At 41.0% G+C, this 18210-nt stretch overlaps 1 protein-coding gene across 1 annotated transcript in view; it reads right to left on the bottom strand.

The window, feature by feature from the left end:
- MYO10 (myosin X) overlaps positions 1-18210 on the bottom strand; it is a 163224-nt gene that overhangs the window by 34159 nt on the left and 110855 nt on the right. The window contains exon 19 of the mRNA XM_053977472.1: positions 17227-17307. Coding sequence (XP_053833447.1) covers positions 17227-17307 — 81 coding nt within the window. The remainder of the gene's footprint in view (positions 1-17226; positions 17308-18210) is intronic.

Below are 18210 nucleotides of genomic sequence, written 5' to 3'. Positions count from 1 at the left end.
ACTCTGGAGAAAACCACCAGAAATTAAGCAGAGTCCAGTCTTTCTCTGCTTTATAGGGGGTTTGGAACTAGTTTTCACATACAAATGTATATATTTTGTCAGAAATAGCAAGACTTACTATGCTAGATGTTTCTGAAATGGTTCCCAGGGTCTTCTGATTTCAGACAACAGCTCCATGAGTCAAAACAAATGCCAGGCTTTCCTCACAGACAAGTTTGAAAAATGTGACGAATTTAATTTTTAATATTTATAATCTAGCTGAACTGATATGAAGAATTCTGCATGCCCATTGCTTGCCTTTTCTAAACCAAATTATGATCAGTGATTCTTTTCCAAATGTACTGCTTAGCAGCCTTTACTGGTGTCAAAGATTCAAGCCAGTAATCTGAAAGAAGTGAAAGGGAAATGCCCTCACCTGCAATAGGAAAATGCTCTAGGACACCAGGAAAGGCAGGGATAAGGCCTGTCAGACGTGGAGACTGCAGCTGCACAGCTGTGTTGTGTCATCCCCCTACCTCCAACAAATCATTTCACCCTGTGCTTTTCTAGCCATCATTTCTTCAGTCATTTGCACCATCAGCTTTGATGACAACAGTTTATTCAACAGATTTTCAACCTCAGAATTTATGTGCTTTCAGCACATAAAGTAAGGAGCATTAAAACCTGTGCATGTCCTGCCCAAGGACCTGGAGCATTTGACCCCACTTACTTAAAAGCCTATTTCCAAGGAAGAAGCCCTCTACATTTTTCTCTAGCATGCAGCCAGCTCCAACTGGAAGAGGTTGGGTCGAAACACAGACAAGTTTTTTGGAAGGCATTCCCTTACTGTCCCAGAGTACTTGTGTCCAGATAAACACATAAAAATGCAGGACAATGAAAACAAAGAACATGCCACAGCTATTATTTATTTGGGATTTCTACTGTATGGCACTGGCAAGTCCAGGAATATTTGAATAAACCTGAAATAACAGGAAGTGTTTCGCATGTCCAAAGTTCTCCTAGCCTTTTTCCATACACCCACCTCAAAAATCCATGAACACCCTTTAAAAATGACTAACACTGCTGGTAGTGCAACTTGCTAGAAAAAGAACATGGATATATTGCAACAATTCTGGTGCCTCAAAGAAGTTCCGCTGCAAACTCCACGCCAGATTTCACTGCAAGCTCAGTAATGACATTCTGGCTCTTTTTACAGTCTCTACAGGTCTGAACCTGAAAGCACTGCCTTTACCAGCAGCAATCATTTACACCATTAGCTGATCATTTCAACTCCTACTACTGCATCTGACCTGCATCACTCATCTTGCAGCCCTGAGTATTTCAGATAAGAGACAGACTGCAAAATTAGCCACTCTCATGCCACAGGTTACAGTTTCCTGTGCTAAAAATAGTACTGCATAGAAGGAACACTGTAATTTTAGAGGTCTTCTACTCTACCAAAACAGTCAAAGCAGGAGCCTCAATAAATGAATGTGAAAATGCTTTTGTATTTATATTCAGCCTGTTACCCAGCTTACTTTACAAGTAAGGGCATCCCAAGGACATTTTTAAGATTGCAACCCATTTAAGAACTATGAGGCAGTGCATTGCTACACTGACTATCTGCACTAGTGTTTAAAGATTTCAACTCATCAAGACACTGTTGAAAAAGATCCATCCACAAAAATGCTGTGGTCGTTTTTCAGGTCCTGCTTGACTACATTCAGCAAGAGAAGAGCTGGAAGTAGCTGCTTTGTTGGGGAAAAGATGCTCAAATGATTCTGACTGGCTTGCTGAGATTTCAATGCTTTCATCAACAACAATAAAATCACAATTGCAGGGCTATTTAATAGACTTTTTATTAGTCATTGTCCGTGTACACTTGCATTTCAATCTTTCTGTTTGGTTTGTATGGACTAAAACTACTCCTGTGTAAATATACAACATCCTCTTTGTGAACCTTCCTTTTTAAAGGTATCCGTAATTTCTTCTAAAGGAAGCCAGGATTTGCTACCTCTCTCATATGGGCCCAGAGGAATGCTAGCTACTCAGAATTACATATTTCTTACACCCTGGTTACAATTTCATGGAATAGGAAAGGATTGTTAAAGGCACAGGCTTAAATGCTGGAGATACCAAAGTTTTCTAAGGGCATATTTAGAGCTCTGTAAGTAATTGCCTAAACTTTCAGCTGAAGTGAACCCTTGTTGTTTGAATACATTATTCAGGGCCTCCATTGAAATGCACAGCAAGTCCCATGTGCTGTTTGTCCCAGTGCTGCAGGACCATCCATGTGAGACAGGCAATTAAAAGCATTTGGGAAACAGGGATTTAAGGTTTGAAGCCTTGCTGGCAGGGTCACAGAACACTGACAGAAGGTGTGACTCACAGCACAGACCCCAGCTGGAACTTTTCATGGACCCTCCTTTCCACCTGTGTGTAATCTGCTTCCGTTTAATCTGAGGTCGTCCTTACTAAAGCCTCTGGTCCCTGCAGACTAAACCCCAATCTGGCCTCATTCTCCTCACATTGTGAGTAATCAGCAGGCTTCTGAAGAAAATCAATCAGGCTGCCTGAGCCCCAGACCTAACATGAAGAAACATGCTGTGAGGTACTAATTGCAGGGAGAGCTATCCTTCCTTACCAACCCCATGTCAAGACAACCAACACCAACATCTCCATTGTTCATTATGGGTTAAGAAGATTTGTGCACACACCACTCCACATCTGCTGAGGTTGCACACAGACTAGCTGCAGGGAGAAACCCTGACCCTCCATGTCATCTAATAACTTATACAGACTGAGACCTCACCCTTCTTTTTCTTCTGTTTGTTTTTTTTTTTTTTTTTTTTTGGGAGGGGGGGGGGAGGGAATGTGTTTTTTGGTTTTTTGTTTGTTTTTTTTTTTTTTTTTTATGTGGGTTTTTTTTTTTTTGTTTGTTTTGGTTTTTGTTTTTTTTTTTTTTTTTTTTTGTTTTAATTTTTCCACTGTACTATCACTCCTCCATGACAGACTTTTTATTAATAGCTTACAAGATGTTTTTTGACAATTTATTGGCAGGCTGAACATACAAACACATTACTACATTACTAAATGCTTAAAAGCAGTAAAACATGTTTTACCATGGTCCCTCTAACATGATTTCTTCAAATAATGGTGCTTGGTATCAAGCATTTATTCCCAGAAGATACAAAGTTTCATCAGGGAATAGAAAACTAAAATGGAAATAGTTGAGAGAACATGTTTAAGATTCATTTCCTCTTGCACAGCCAAAGCCTGACATGGCTGTAAAATCTTGCAGCAATCTGCATAAGAACCTAGTCCTGTGCATTTCTAGTACCTGGTGCACTGTTACTACAAGTAATCTCACCCCTGAAACCCTCCAAGAAGCCAGTTCTCACTGATATGCTAACACAGGATCACTTCAGCAGTACATCCTCAAGTGGTATTGCAAATAAGTTCGATCCACATTATCACAATTTTCTTTGCTCTCCCTGGTGACACAAAACTGAGCAACCTCTTTTCAGACTACAGCTGCTTTCAAAGGAAGAGAGGATATAGGGTTATTGTCTTCTCTTCTTCACTGCAGGTTAAGTGAAAAGTCCGAGGTGGAAGAACCTCACTTCCACCTCATGGGTGGAGGGCACTAACGTTGCATTCCAAAGAGGGACAAGGGACATCAACTCCTAAAGCACAAGAGTAAAAGAGGATTCTGAATCCAAATCTGTCTTTATTCCCATCTTCAGTCTTGGGCACCCACTTGCTGCTTCTCTAGATCTCATCACACACTATCTCTTTAGGATCCCATGCCCAAATGTCATTTACTTCTTGATATTCTTCTATTTTGAGGCATTGATTTAAAGAGAATACTTAAAATTCGCTGCTATTTTGGAAGTCAGTTCGGTGATTTGTGAGCAAACCTGTGCTGCTCAGCTGTGTGACACAACAATCATGAATCAGACCTCTGCAAACTACAAGTTTTAGAATAATAAAAGTGTTGGTTGGCTTCAATTGATTTAGATGTGGAGTGCTCCTGCTTGTTGCATGGCCCCAAAGGCCTGCAACTTCATAACTAAAAAAATTAAAATCAAGTTTGAGAAACATTAAAAAGTCAGCACTTGATCACACCCCCTTTTCAATACTGAGGCCACCAGCAGTTTCTGCAATGCATTTTGCCACTGCACACAGTTCATTCTCTCCATGTAAGATGCCTACAAAGCACAAGGCTGACGTAATGCTCAGACTTGCTGCTCCGTGCCTTCTCAAGCAATGAAATGTTTCAGAGCCATTCCTCTGCCGAGAAAAAGTATGTGGTCTTATAAAATTTTCTCCTAAGTAGCCCTTTCTCCTCTCCTTCCTGTACCAAGCCTGTTGTTCGAAAGTCATAATGGGAAATCAGCCAGGCTTAAATCACAGCCAGTATCTGCTATGTGCAAATGAGGAACGCCACAAAATATTCAGCCAAGCAGCTTTGTGTTGCTAGGACACCCGAGGTCGGGCAGCACTGAAAGGGCAGATTATTCCCACCCCAGCACAGGGCTCCATTCACAGCTGCCTCTGGGCCCTGCTACCCAGCCCTCCTGGAGCATCCCTGCCTCCCAGCTCCCTGCGCTGGCCCTTGCCACAGTGCCCAGCACACCAGCCCCTCTGGGGCAAAAATGCCCCAGTGGGCTGCACATGGCTCTGGCTGATTTGGATCATTTCCAAAGGCTTGCTTCAACCTGAGGGAGCCCAGGGTACCGGGGTGGTGTTCCATAGTGGGGATCCAGCAGACTTGCAGTGTGTGGTCTGGAGATCTCCTTTAAGTTATCAGGAACCCTGTAACATGGCATTTAAGACCATTGTTATGTCTAGAGGGGGGAAATTCAAGTTTACAGAGGTGATAGAGATCCCTGTGACAAGCACAGATGTCTACCTAGATGACAGCAAGAACTGTGTGATGGTCCACATGAACGGCCCAGCTCAATCCCATGTAACTGGTGTGTTAATTACTACTGCATCTTATAGCTCAGTGCATCTCAGGAAGCGTCAGTCTAATTTTAGCATTTTTCTTAGAATTTGGTCCCCTGAGCTGCTGTTCTTGTATTCCTATACATTTTTACATTATATACTCAGGACTTGCTTTGCAGATCTGCAAATGACTAGACAAGAGACAAGGCAGTGAAATGTGCGTATGTGTGTGTTTGCAGGGCAGGGGCAGAAAAAGAAGGGAGTTGTTTGTTCTTGCGTACATCAATTTCACAGAAAAAGGCAATAAATATGTTCTCCTTGGACAGCTTTGTTATAACACAACAGTCCTATCCCATCCTCCCACTGAGAGCTGGAGATTCTCCTCCTTCAGTTCTTTAATGTTTCTGAGAACTGCATCAAAATCAAAATAGATATTTCTGGTATTTCTGAAATTTCCAGTGTAAGTCAAACAAAAAGCCCCTTTACTGATTTTTTCATATTTTATATAAACATGAGATGGAGGAACTGTGGATCACAGCTCTCCGTGCTGCCACGGAGGCCACACACAGGTGAGTCAACATCACCTTGGGCCAGAAAAGCAGGAACCTACTGTGTCTTTTGCATTGATACTAATTGCATTTAGTAGAGAAAAAAAAACCCACCACTGTCACATCATTGCAACAGGTTGTGCATTGACAAGCATTAGCATGATTTTATTGTTTCAATTCCTATACAACTGTGAACTAAGAGTTAACTGTAGAGTAAATTCACTTTGCTTTATTAGCATGGTGCAGGGTTATCCAAAAGGAATAGCAATAAACCTCCTTAACATCAATATGGTCATCAAAGTAACTATTAACTGATTTATCTACACACACATATCTAAAGAGCGATAGAAAGAATGAATTATAATAAATGGTAGCAGTATATCAGGATCTAACTAATTTACCATTCAACTGCCTTCTGAGGGACTTAATTGTGATGCCACTGCTCATCTCCTCCAAGCCTGCAGAATTCACAGCCATGGATGCTGGTCAACAGCCCTTTGTTTCAGTAAGGTTTAGTTCCATCTTGACTTAGTTACATGAACCACACATTTGGTCGACTCTATCCATTTTTAAGATGATTTTGTGGAGAAAACTCCTGCCCTTACTTACAGCCTGACAATCTGTTGTGTCATATTCAAATAAGAATATGCCTCTTCTTGTCCTAGAAGTGGATTTTTTTCTATCCCTCTTCCATATTTTCTGATCATGGTGAAAACAGAGTGTTGAGACTCCATGAGTGGTTAAGTGCATTCTCACTGCTGCTTTACCAGCATTCTTTCCCGGGGAACTGGCCAGTTGCATGGAACACACACAACTGGAAGCAATGGATGTAACAAGTCTTGTCCTCTCTGTGCAGATGATTTGTGACTTCAGGCTGGGCATGCACTGTAAGGGAGGTGCACAAATGTGTTGCCCTTTCACAGCTGTGTGACAAGAGGTATTGTGGCTCCAGGTGCTCTGTTACATGCTGGTCAAAACAGCATCAAACCAGTAATAATGTATGCAAAGCGTTTACATGTGTGCTTGGAGCTCATTGAGGCCAATGAGATGTACATATCTTGTAAGAACCAGGCTGATTTGAGATGCACTACGTTGTGCATGCCAGGGGTCACAGGGAAATGCAATTTTAGATGGCTGAACAGCCATTTCTTCCCTGAGAAATTCCTAGGCTGGCTAAAGTATACAACCCAACATAACCCTTAATGTGTGACTCAGAAGGGAACACTTGAGATAAAATCAGCTTTCCTAAAAGCAATTTTGTTTGACATGTGAATTGTGTGCCTACATTAAAAACTTCCATGAAGCTAATTTAAGTGTTGCACCACTTCTAATAAAAATCATAATTTCTCCCTTTGAAATACTGCTTTTAATTGATGAGGCTGGTCACTGTTTCTTTTTGGCTAAGTATGAAGTATGCACAAATGGTGTGTTTGGCAAGCTCATACTCATCTTCATCATGCTGAATCTGGGGCAGCCATTTGTTTGAGAAAGCCAGTATCACAGCTGATCTGGCATTTATCTGGCTTTCTGAAAGTGGATGTCTTCTCCCCACCCATCTACATTATCTCTGGTTTGCTAAATAAAGGTTTGGAGACCCCTCCGAAGCACCTACTTGCTACATACTTAGATTTCTAGATCTACTGAGAGTGAGCTTCAAAAATTCCATGATTGATTACATCATGTAAACAGTGGAAATAGAACATATCACTATGAGTTTGGTGACAAAATTGCCTTCTCTACATTAGATATTGTATAATACTCATGGGTGTGTGCCACAATCCAAGGTGCCTGCCAAAACAAAAAAACTTACCAGTGTCCCAAATGATTTACATGGTGCAATGAGCTTCTTGGCAACCAGCAACTTCACAAACCTGAACTCTGTGCACTTGCCTGGTGTTTGGGACCAAGCAATAAAACAAATACTGCCCACAAAGCCTGAGGAATTGTGCTGCTATCACCTCCCCAGCAAAGCTCCTGTAAGCAGCACCAGCTGCCCAGCTCCCTGTTTCCTGAATAGGGAATATGCATCAGGAATGTGGAGAGGAGACAAACCAGTAAGAGCAACCTCAAACCTCATCATGCATCAGCCAAAAACTTCCTGTAGGTTAGACTGACCACCCTTCCATCTCTGATGATGTCCTCGAACACAGACTTTACAGCTACTACATTCCACTTCATACAACTGAAACCACAACCTGACTGCTATGGACAGTGATGGACCTGCCTTGCTACTGAGGTTTATAAACTGCCTAAACCCACCAGAAACAGTAAATTCTTAGTATAAAACAACAAAGATAAAACACTTTGATGTGCTTTGAGTAAGCATTTTGTGTTTAATATTTCATCTGATGAGGTGGCACCAGATGTTCTGAAGCATACATAGTCCTTACAAATGGATCATAGTGAGGTTCCCCCTGAAGTCTTTGCCACATCCTGTTAAGAATAAATTAAGAAAACTCACATATATGTATGTATGTAAACAGACAGATACAGTCAAGGAGACAAAGCTTTAGTAACTGATCCAAATTCTACTCTTAAACAACATTAACTTCTGCTCTTCACACAGATTTTGTGTTCTGAGGGTAGCTTTGACAAAGATCTGTGAATAGCTGTGACAGCTCTCTAACTTTCAGTAATCTGATTTTTATGTTATAACCACTGTTGTTAAGCTTTCATTTATGCTACAGGTTGTAAATACATTTTTTTGAATAAGCCAACAAATGATAAACAAAATAAATTTTATCTTTTTTGAAACTAAGCAGATTTAGCAACAGAAATACTGAATACATATCATCAATGTGCATACAACAAAACCAGCTACATTTTGACCAACCATCCCTGCTAGCACTTGGGGTTTAAAAGGACATATTTTAACATCAGTGAGAGAAGAACAACTACAAGTTATGGCAACACTGTTTCCTGGTCCCATAGGCACTTTATCAGATCATGTACCCTCCATCTAGATTTGCAAGGCAAATCTAGGGCTGCGCTTCTTGAGACCAGAATAAAACTCCCATAGACTTCAATGATGCAGGATCAAACCCATTCCCTTCATAACAGGTTCTCTCAAGCAATTTTATCCTAATTTTCTACCCTGTGGCTGAATTCTAATGTTTGCAGAGACAAGCACTTTAAGTGGGAAAGCAAGGCACAAAGTGCAGATCCCAGAAGCAAAGGCAATCAGTGGTGAACAGCATTATTTTACCTGCTGTATTAGAGGGCTGTTTCACTGGGGGCAGAAGGGAGAGTTGACACAGCAAAGAAGGTGAAAATATACCAACTGCTATGCTGTCCTTTCCATTACTATTGCAGTATTTTTCTTTTTCCCCAGGCATCTTCCATTTCCTGTATTTCTATGGCAAAAAAGTACTGTTTCAAGTGCGCCCCACCAAAGTTTCTCCAGTAAAATTCAAAATTAATTGAGACTTCTGGGTTCTGAAGTTACCTTGTTTGACTCCCACCACCACCCCAAATACACTTGTCCCCAGTATTACTTTCTTATAATGCAATCAATGCAAAAATACGTGCCTTTTGCCTTAATAAATGGCAGGAATACTATAATCCTTAACTTCATATAGCTGGTTTTACTGAATATACACTATGGACTGATCAACAGAAAAGATCTTTCTCCAGAAAGCAGCCCATCACTACAACAGAGGTCTTCCCCCATCTGCACACACAGCTCTACTTCTGTCGACTTTTTCCCAGCTCTGCAAACAATCACCCCTTTAACTTTCAAACAAAGTGTGATTTATTAAAGCAGACTGCTTGGCAGCAAAGCTCTTCTGGAGTTCGAAAATATGATTAGATAAGTAAATTTAGTTCTTTTTTCATAAACTTGATTCTGCATGCATTTACCCTCTTTAAAAGAAAATACAAGCGTAGAAATATTTCCAGTACAGCTTGCTCAGGCGAACTCCAGGTACTTTCTATACTTTTTTTACAAGTCCACTGCAGCTTCAAGTATGCAAAATTAAGATAATTTAAAAACCTGCATGAATTAAACCCCTTACCTTTCAAGATGTTTTCCCTCTTCAGCGTTCATCCATTGTGAAAAACCGAATCTTTAGCAGTTTTTTTTTTGCAGCTATGCACACACACACACAGAGACACACACAGAACAGAGCTTTCTTCAGCTCTGGTATTTCAAGTCTTTCATGTGATATCTTTGGCTGTACTTGCTTAATTCATTCCTGCTGCTACTCAAAGGAAGTCAAGCCTAGCGAGGGCTGGCTCTACAGCAATCACTGAAGATATTCCTGACTAACAGGACACGAGGGCTAATCTCACCTTATAGGCAGCAAGAATGTAAAAATATTTATTTCACAGCCAACAAATTCCGAAACCTTAAGAGATAAAATGCACAATATGCCCTATGACACAGCTTAGCAAAGAAGAGATCTGTAAACTTTAAAGTTTTTGCTAAAGAACAATGCTCTGTACCCCAGTGATGCTTTTGGAGCTCTAGAGATGTCTATTTATCATGGACTGTGCATGTTCCCTCAGAGTAGTTACCATGAGAACACAGCAAACAGGATTTGAATGTAAATTGCCATTTAGAGATGGGGGGATTTTTTTTTTTTTTTGTAGTAGTTAAAGAAGAAAACTTCCAGAGCTTGATGAAGTACACAGTTTTTGAACGCATACATTTGCATGACAATGTTTGCAATTCAAATGCTTTGTAGAGCGCACAAGAAGAAAGAAAAGCCAAGTTCTTTGCTGGTATTTATAAAAAGCAAATACTTCAGACTTGGATCAGTAGTTGCAGTTCCTCGATTGCCTATCTATGCCACATAGCCACATATAAAGGAATTCATAAGCCACAAAAAAATCGATCAGGTGGCACAACATGCAAGAATTATTGTAGTGCCTGAAGACAGCTGTAGGCAGTAAGATCCTCTGCTGCTGGCAGATCAATTGCTGAAGCAGTCAAAGTCTTTCTCACTCTTAGATATTACACTGAACTACACAGCAAGCATTGTACATTAAAAATATCCCATCCCCGGGCATTTGATTTTTCCACAGAATTGTTCTGATACTTTGTCATCTGGGACACCCCCATCCAAGTCCCTCCAGAAGCAGCAATTGCTCCCCATGTGTCCCTCCATCCTGCTTACATACTGCCACAGTTACTATCCAAGATCCAGAAATTACTCCTACCACTTGTGGACAGAGTCCTACCAAATGGTCCATGCTGTAAACACGCAAAACTCTTGTTTGCCTGCTCTGCCTGGAGTTGAGTGCAACCTTTACAGCAGAGTGTCTGCTGCCTTGCCTGCAGCATCCCATCTCAGCTCTCTGTCCCTAGCCTTAAACAGCTCAATTTTAAACCCCTTAACCACGGTCACTGAAAGACAAACCCTAATACACTTAGCAAAGGAATGCCTTGTCAGCCCTGCTTAGCAAACAACAAACCTTGATGAAGAAGAACATGCCTTGTCTGGGTGACTGCCTGGAGAGTGGAATGACCTACTTCAGCCCAGCAAGCAGGGATACTCTGAGATGGGGACAAAGGGACAACCCAGTGGCTCTCAGGCAGTATAACCAAGAGGCTGCACCACAGCAGTGATGGGAGTGATCTTTCAGAGAGGACACTGAAACATGGCTTACATATAGCACAAAACACCTTGTTCTTTCAGACAGGGATTCAGATTCACATGTAACATTACTGCCAGCACTCTGCGAGCAGGAGCGATTGCTTTCCTCACACCCACTCTCCCTACCACTTTTACCTAAGGAATGAGTCCTCTAGCGCCTGACCTAATTACTCAAGTGATGTGTCAGAAAATGATGCAGCTGGGACATACTCCACAAGTCTTGATTTGAAGCTATGTAATTCTGCAAAACCCAAGGCGACAAGATCCAGGTAGCTGAATTAATTGGCGTTGGCCAGGCACGACACCACACCTTCCGACTGCGCCTTCCTGGTTATGAATAATAAAGCCTTCTGAGCTAGTTAAAGGGTAAGGAGGATAAATTGTTTGCAATTGTTGACCTGCAAGATCAGGCCAGCATGCTGTGTTTTTGGGAAACAGTTGCTCTTTTCCCAAATGATGAGCCTGAGCAGCAGCTGCCTGAGTCTGACCCAAGCTGCCCAAGCAAGAGTAGTCTGTGCTCACAGCCTGTGGCTCTGCTGCCTCCAGAAGCAATGACAGCAGCAATTGGCAGACAGAAAGCTTTCTTAAACCAAGTATTTATTGAGAACAACTGAGATTAAAGAGAGATTTTTAAAAGGCAAAAAGGATCTCTTATATATGAGCTGCTTATACAGCTGTAAATGAATACTGCTAGACCTTAACTTTCTACAGACAGGCACACACACACCCAGCAACTCCACCTGGGCTATATTATCTATTTCCTCTACTTTCAAAGTATGACAGAGTAACTATTAACGTGATCAGGCTATCTATTACCTTTCCCTTTTGGACAGCAAGTCAAATTTACCCTGTGATCTGCTAGCTCTCAGTACCAGACACCACTGCAGTTTTGCTGCAGAAGAGATATCCCAGGGCTTGGCAACTGACTAAACCATAGAGACGCCTCCATTTAGGGCCTAACACTTTTTATCTTTTAACTGCTAGGCTCAGCATATTTAAAAACCCACAAAGGCATCTGCTCCCCTCTAAGGAGACCCAGAATGTACTGAATTTTACTGTATAAAGCAAATGCGTGGTATACAACTCCAATAGGATGGCCATAGAAATTTGGAACTAGACCACCTAATTAAGGATAATTTTTTTAGAAAAGGACTTCTGAAAGTAAAGTTATCCAGATGCTTAGCAATCCTGTGTTTCAGGTACAGAATACCCTTGAAGTTCAGAATTTCTCTGTCTGAATCTTTCAAGGTTATGTGTCAATGCTCTTCCCAGGGCAGTACCATTAGACTTGGACTCTTCTCATCCATATTTCTGCAAAAAAAAAAAAAAAAATCTCCCCAGAAGGCAAACTCAGTAATTCATACTGAGTCTCAATATGACAATACTGCAATTCCAGCTTGACAACCAGCTCACCTACTGCATTCCCTGCACTTGTACCTGCTCCACACCCTGCACACAATCACCCTTGCAGATGGGGTCAAGCTCTGCTATCACTGTTCCTTTGCACTGCATTCCTGAGCTGTACTTCTACCTGGTGTTTAGGCTGGTATCATGCTAAACTTACATTTGTAATGATTCAGAGCTATTTTAAGAACACAACTTTAATTCAGGCGCCAAGCAAAATAGGTTTGTATCTTATTTCATATTAGAGGACAAACTGCTTTCTATTCCAGGGTGTCTCATGGTCATTAATGACCTATACCTCAAAGTACACTGCAGGTGCCAATAGCCATACCTTGATCCCTTCAAATGGCTCTGTCCCCAGAGCGATGTTAACAATCTTATTGCCTTGATACTAATTTTCCCAGAATGAATATGGAGCATGATAGGACTCTAAGAGCAGTAGACTTCACAGAATTTATTACAGATTTTTTTCTACCATCTTCCTTTGAACTGCTAAGGTATTACCACTTTCATTTTTTCTGTTGCTCCCTGTAGCCCCTATCCTGCAGCAGCTTTACAATACGGTTTAATTTTGTCTCACTTATTTACCAAACCTAATTAAACTTTAAGATTAAAAAAAAAAGTTAATGTAAAAACCTGAAGAGAAACAGAATTGTTCCTTTAGAGATCATAAGGTCTGAGAGAAGGCAGCTTTTATCTTGACAGTGACAGGACCATCACTATAACAGAAGAATGACACTGACAATAAATGACCAGACAGACGTGACTGGGATCCTGGAATCCTGTTGCCTGGTGTAACTCATACAAGTTTCCTACAAAAACAATTTAAAAAGTTAAATTTTTGTCTACATCAAATACTTTATGTGAACTATAATTAATCCAGAATTTTGTCTATCAGGACCAAACTGGTCTTAGATCTGTAACCAAAGAGAAGTGCATGCATCTATTTATGCGCAGGAGAGAATGACCACATCTGAACCTGCTGAAGTCTTGAGAACAGGGGATTATAAAAACAAGCTGTAATAACTGAGGTTTTGAGAGACCAGAACAGCTGAGGACCTGCAGATGCTGGAGGTGGGGCCACTCACTATGATTATACCAGTATTGTGCCACTGGAGATTATGACAATGTATTTTCAAGAAATAGCCTAAATGGAAAAAGGAACCTGAGAAAGCACTTGAGCCAAGCTGCCCAAGGGTGGCTGCTTCTGGGCAACAGGAAAACTTCTGCCTCTGAAACAGCTTGAATAGGAAGTTTAGATCTTAAATTTACTCTGATCAGTCTCCTGAATAGCACCAAGGCTTAGCAACTTTATTAATAGCATCAAGCTGGAAGAACATTCAGCTGATGATTTTAGCAATGGCTGCAGCTTCTTTTAAAAAGACAGTCTTTTTTTTGTTGTTGGGTTTTTTTTTGTAGTGTTTGTTTTTTAATTTAAGGCACACAAAGAAAAGGAGACAGAGATCAGAAAAGGGAAGGTTGCAGGGAGGAATCAATATCAAGTAAAACAGGAGACAGAAAAAGAAACATGAAACCAAGAAACAGAAAGATGTGCTAAAGTTCAAAGGGATGAAATGATACATAGTTCTGCCAGCTGCAGTGAAGATAAGGGGAGCTGAGGAGAAAGACACTTCATTAGCAGAAAACACTCATTAAGCATACCAAGTGGAAAAGTTTCCATGTTATGGATAGTTCAGAACAGATTGGAAATTGTGAAAACAGATACCCTGATTGTTCTGGGGTCTCCCAAAGATTAATGGGTCCTCTGTCCTTCTGTCTGAGGCCTGCCTGCTGAAATGTCTTGTGACAAAAGGTCACGTACTCCATGCGCTCCCTTTAGGAAATTGCACTAATGAGTGCAGAACCTGCTTTCATATGTAAATGTTCAGTGGTTTACTGCTTAAGCTGAATTGTTTTTGCTTGCCACTGCAACATATTTAAAAATTGAACTTTAGAAAAATTAAAACAATGAAATAATTACTGTAAATTATCACATCTGCTACCAACATGAATATGCTTCAATATCTAGAACAGCAGAGAAAGTATCTTGCTATACATTCTGCTTTCCAAAGGCTTGAATTTGACTTCTATCTGCTTAACTTCATGCACCTACAGAATTCAAACATACCTTTTGAGTTCCCCCAGCTCCTCCTCTCCAGTTACAAAGAATATTTATCAATAGGTGTATCCCCTATTTGTATCCAATCGAGAGAGGAACAAGTAGATGGAGAGGCTTTGCTCCCAATAACCCAATTTCAGCTCTCTCCTTGACAAATCTCTCTGGTCCAGCTCTCCTTTAATGCTGTGTATTTCAAAAAAGCAGTAAAACACCCCTTTCTTCCACATACTTAGGTATTTGGCAAGCACTGTTTAAGTACCTTCTGAGTGACATTTATCATTCCATATCACTATGACTGCACATGGAAAACACAGAGGAAAATGGTCAGGAAAATGCTTATTTTGATCCAAGTTTATTCCACTTCAGTAGCTCATCCAAATCTTTCAAGCAGTTTGTTTTTTTCTAACTAGCCCTGCACAGTGAGTCATGTATGTGGTGATCCCTGGTAGTCCATGCACAGCTCCTCTGTCTCTGAGCCATGTTGGTTCACAGCAAACTGAGTCACCTTATTTTCTTTTGTCTAATTGGAAAGAAGTGACATGTTGTACGAGAGGATAAACTGCAAACCACTCAATGGGATGTGCACCTAGAGAACCCAGCAAAGGTACACAGCAGCCAAAACACTGGCTTTGTGCCTGCTCCAATACCTCCACTGCTGCAGAAGGAGAGACACCACCGATGTCACGAGGTCAGCACTAAAAATTACTGTGCCTGTTCAACAGGGAGTGGGAGATAGAGAGCAGCATACAGCAGGCAAAACTTCCAACAGTGAATCCCGAAGGTGCATTTTGGTAACACTTTGCTGAATAAAGAATGCCATTGACAAGCATTATATATGGCTTTCCTTCTCATTTTCAGTCAAGTCTTCTACTGAGTCAGCTACAAAAGGGAAGCCCTTGACTCTTGTTCTTCAAACAGTATTTCTTATTAAGTAAAGCCATTCATTTAAGTTAAATTTGCAATCAAATAAAGGCAAATGGAAAACAACCATTTTTGCATAAGATTTCAGTGAGATTTTACACATACATTGAAATGGATTGTCTACAGAAATTTCCCAATCCGTTCCTGCATGCACTCCTGCAGTTAGAGGTGGTCCCCAGAGACCGTCTCAAGCTTCTTCTCCTTGCACAGCTGCTAATTCTGTGAGAACTGTGTTTTAGTGGTAGTAAAATATATGTGCAGACACTTGCCAAAACTGTCAGAGATGAAGCATTTTAGTGGGAAAAGACTGGAAGAACAAGGAACATAGGAGTAGGAACTCGGTGTTTTTCTTGCTATGGAAATGCAAGAAATGCCTGATTCTTGCATCAATCACAGCAAATCCTTGTACCTTTGCTACTGTGGAGATGAGCCTTATTAGTCAGGTATGAAAGGACAGATAAGGAAAACCTGTGAGTTTGTTACCAAAATCCTTCTATTAAAGGGTCATGGGGCTCCCAGACAGAAACAGGAGAACAGGAGCAGGGAAGCAGACAAGCTTTCCAAAACTGCCTTTTGACTTTGCTAAACATGCAAGCCCACAAATGCCAGCTACTCGTCAGGGCTCTGTCATCCATGTGGGTTCAGCCGCCTGGGTGGCTTCACACCTCAGAGCACCAAACACCTCAAGACACAGAAAGTTGTTTTTATTTGCTTCTAGGCTGCTTCTTCTGGCTAAGGTGCCCAAAATCTACGTGTCATTTGGCACATCACAAGTAGCAGAACAGTCAGCAAATGAAAACATGTAAAGTAAAGGATGCCCACTGTCCAGGTGGCACTAAAACCTACAATGAAATCCACACATCTGTTTTGTTGGTATCCTGATTAACTAGGCAGCCCAGAAAAATGGAACATCTAAAAATGGATTTATAGTAAAGTCACTAATCTCTGAGTTGCCATGTGAAAGCCATAAATCAGATTCACTAGCATCTCTGCCTGCTGTATTTTTGACAAAAGCAGACCATGCCTGAATAACAGTCTATTATGCCCAAAACAGATATGGAAAACCCCAGGATATCAGAACCAGGCTAATAAAATTAATTTCAATGACTACTGTACCACTACCACTTCATTTCTAGAGAGCCCTCCAACACATTTAGGCAAATCTTGACACTGCCTTTCATTATCTGTAACTCAAAAGACAAATTGATATTGTAAGCCTTAATCTCCTTGGAGTCTGCTCTTCTTTTTGTTTTAAGAACAAAAATCTGAAACAGAACAAAACATCCAGCATGTACAGTTCTAGGTATTTTCATAAATTGAAAGACCAAGAGTCTGACAACAGAGTCATTCACACTGGTTTTTCTATACACATCTGAATCACTGCCTCTAGTGACTTAAAACTTTGCGATTTTGATATTTTCTCCCACCCACAGAGGTGTCACACAAGAAGTTCAGCCTTCTACCTTCTGTTTATAACCTTCCTTAGAGCCAGTCATTTATCAGAGTTGTGAGCAATGACTATTAAAGAGGTGCATAGGCCATGTGCTAAAAAAAAAAAAGCCCTTCCCAGTGCCTTTCCCTTGAAAGCCTTCTACAAAACCAGTGAAGAATGCTATCCTCTGCTTCACACAGTGGTAAATGACCAGACAGGCAACAAAAGATTAGGCCTGAGATGTACAGAAAAGACGGACCCCATTTAAAATCTTACCTTCTGCACGTTGGGTTTGATGCACCGAACAAAGAAAGGGTTTGAAGAACTCAGTGTCGCCATTAAGGAATGAAGTGATTCCTGAAACAATGGCAGAGAGAAGACAGTAGTTCACAAGCTGGATTTTTGTACAAGCAACATAACCTCGGACAAGAGGTCCTGCAGCTCAGCCCTGCAGACAGCATCTAACTGCAACACCTAGTGGTGCACACCAGAAGTTACTGCACCGTGGAAGCTCTTGCTTCCAAACAGATGGGGTCAATACGTGTGTGTTCCCTTCTTCCACTGGCTCTTCTGATCAAAACTGGCATCACCGTTTAACAATGAACAAGATTCACAGACTGATATGAAGACAACTGTTCATAAGGAAACACAAAATTGTTGTTTCAGGTATCTTTCAAATGACTGCTTAAGAGTTAGGATCCACATTCCCAAACAGCTAAACTTGAGCAAGTCAAAAGGAAAGATAAGGGGTCTATGGCAAAATCCACCAACTCAGATTTCCTCTTCTCATTTCAACCACCCCAAACCCACTCATTTTCCATCTTCCCTGAAGACAACAGGTTTTTTCCTAGCTTTAGAACTCTGAATGAGCCAATGCACATTAGACTATCAGTTGTCTGAACCTCAGCCTTGAGATAAAAATCACAAAATCCCTCAGTCCTTTTATGATTATTACTTTAATTACACATCCGCCCCTTTCCCGCCTGAGCCATCATTCTGTATCTTATTCCAACTTGCCTCATTCTGTATCATTAAGTATGATGAACATTTTTAAACTGAAGTCTTCCATTTACTTTGCAGAGATACAAATGATTGTACAGGAGAGGAGCTCAGGCTCTGAAGAGCCCACAAAGTTAGCAATGGTAAAGTTACACCCCTCAAAGGTGGCACTTTGTGCCAGGCAGCAGAGAGAATACAGAGAAGGCTGCCAAGGAGGCAGAAAGTGCACATTTTAAAGGAGCAACACTGTGTGTCCTGCCA

The sequence above is a fragment of the Vidua macroura genome, chromosome 1, assembly GCF_024509145.1.
Source record: "Vidua macroura isolate BioBank_ID:100142 chromosome 1, ASM2450914v1, whole genome shotgun sequence".
NCBI lineage: Eukaryota > Metazoa > Chordata > Aves > Passeriformes > Viduidae > Vidua > Vidua macroura.
The sequence above is the reverse complement of the archived record's forward strand: the minus strand, read 5'-3'. Positions and strand labels throughout refer to the sequence as shown.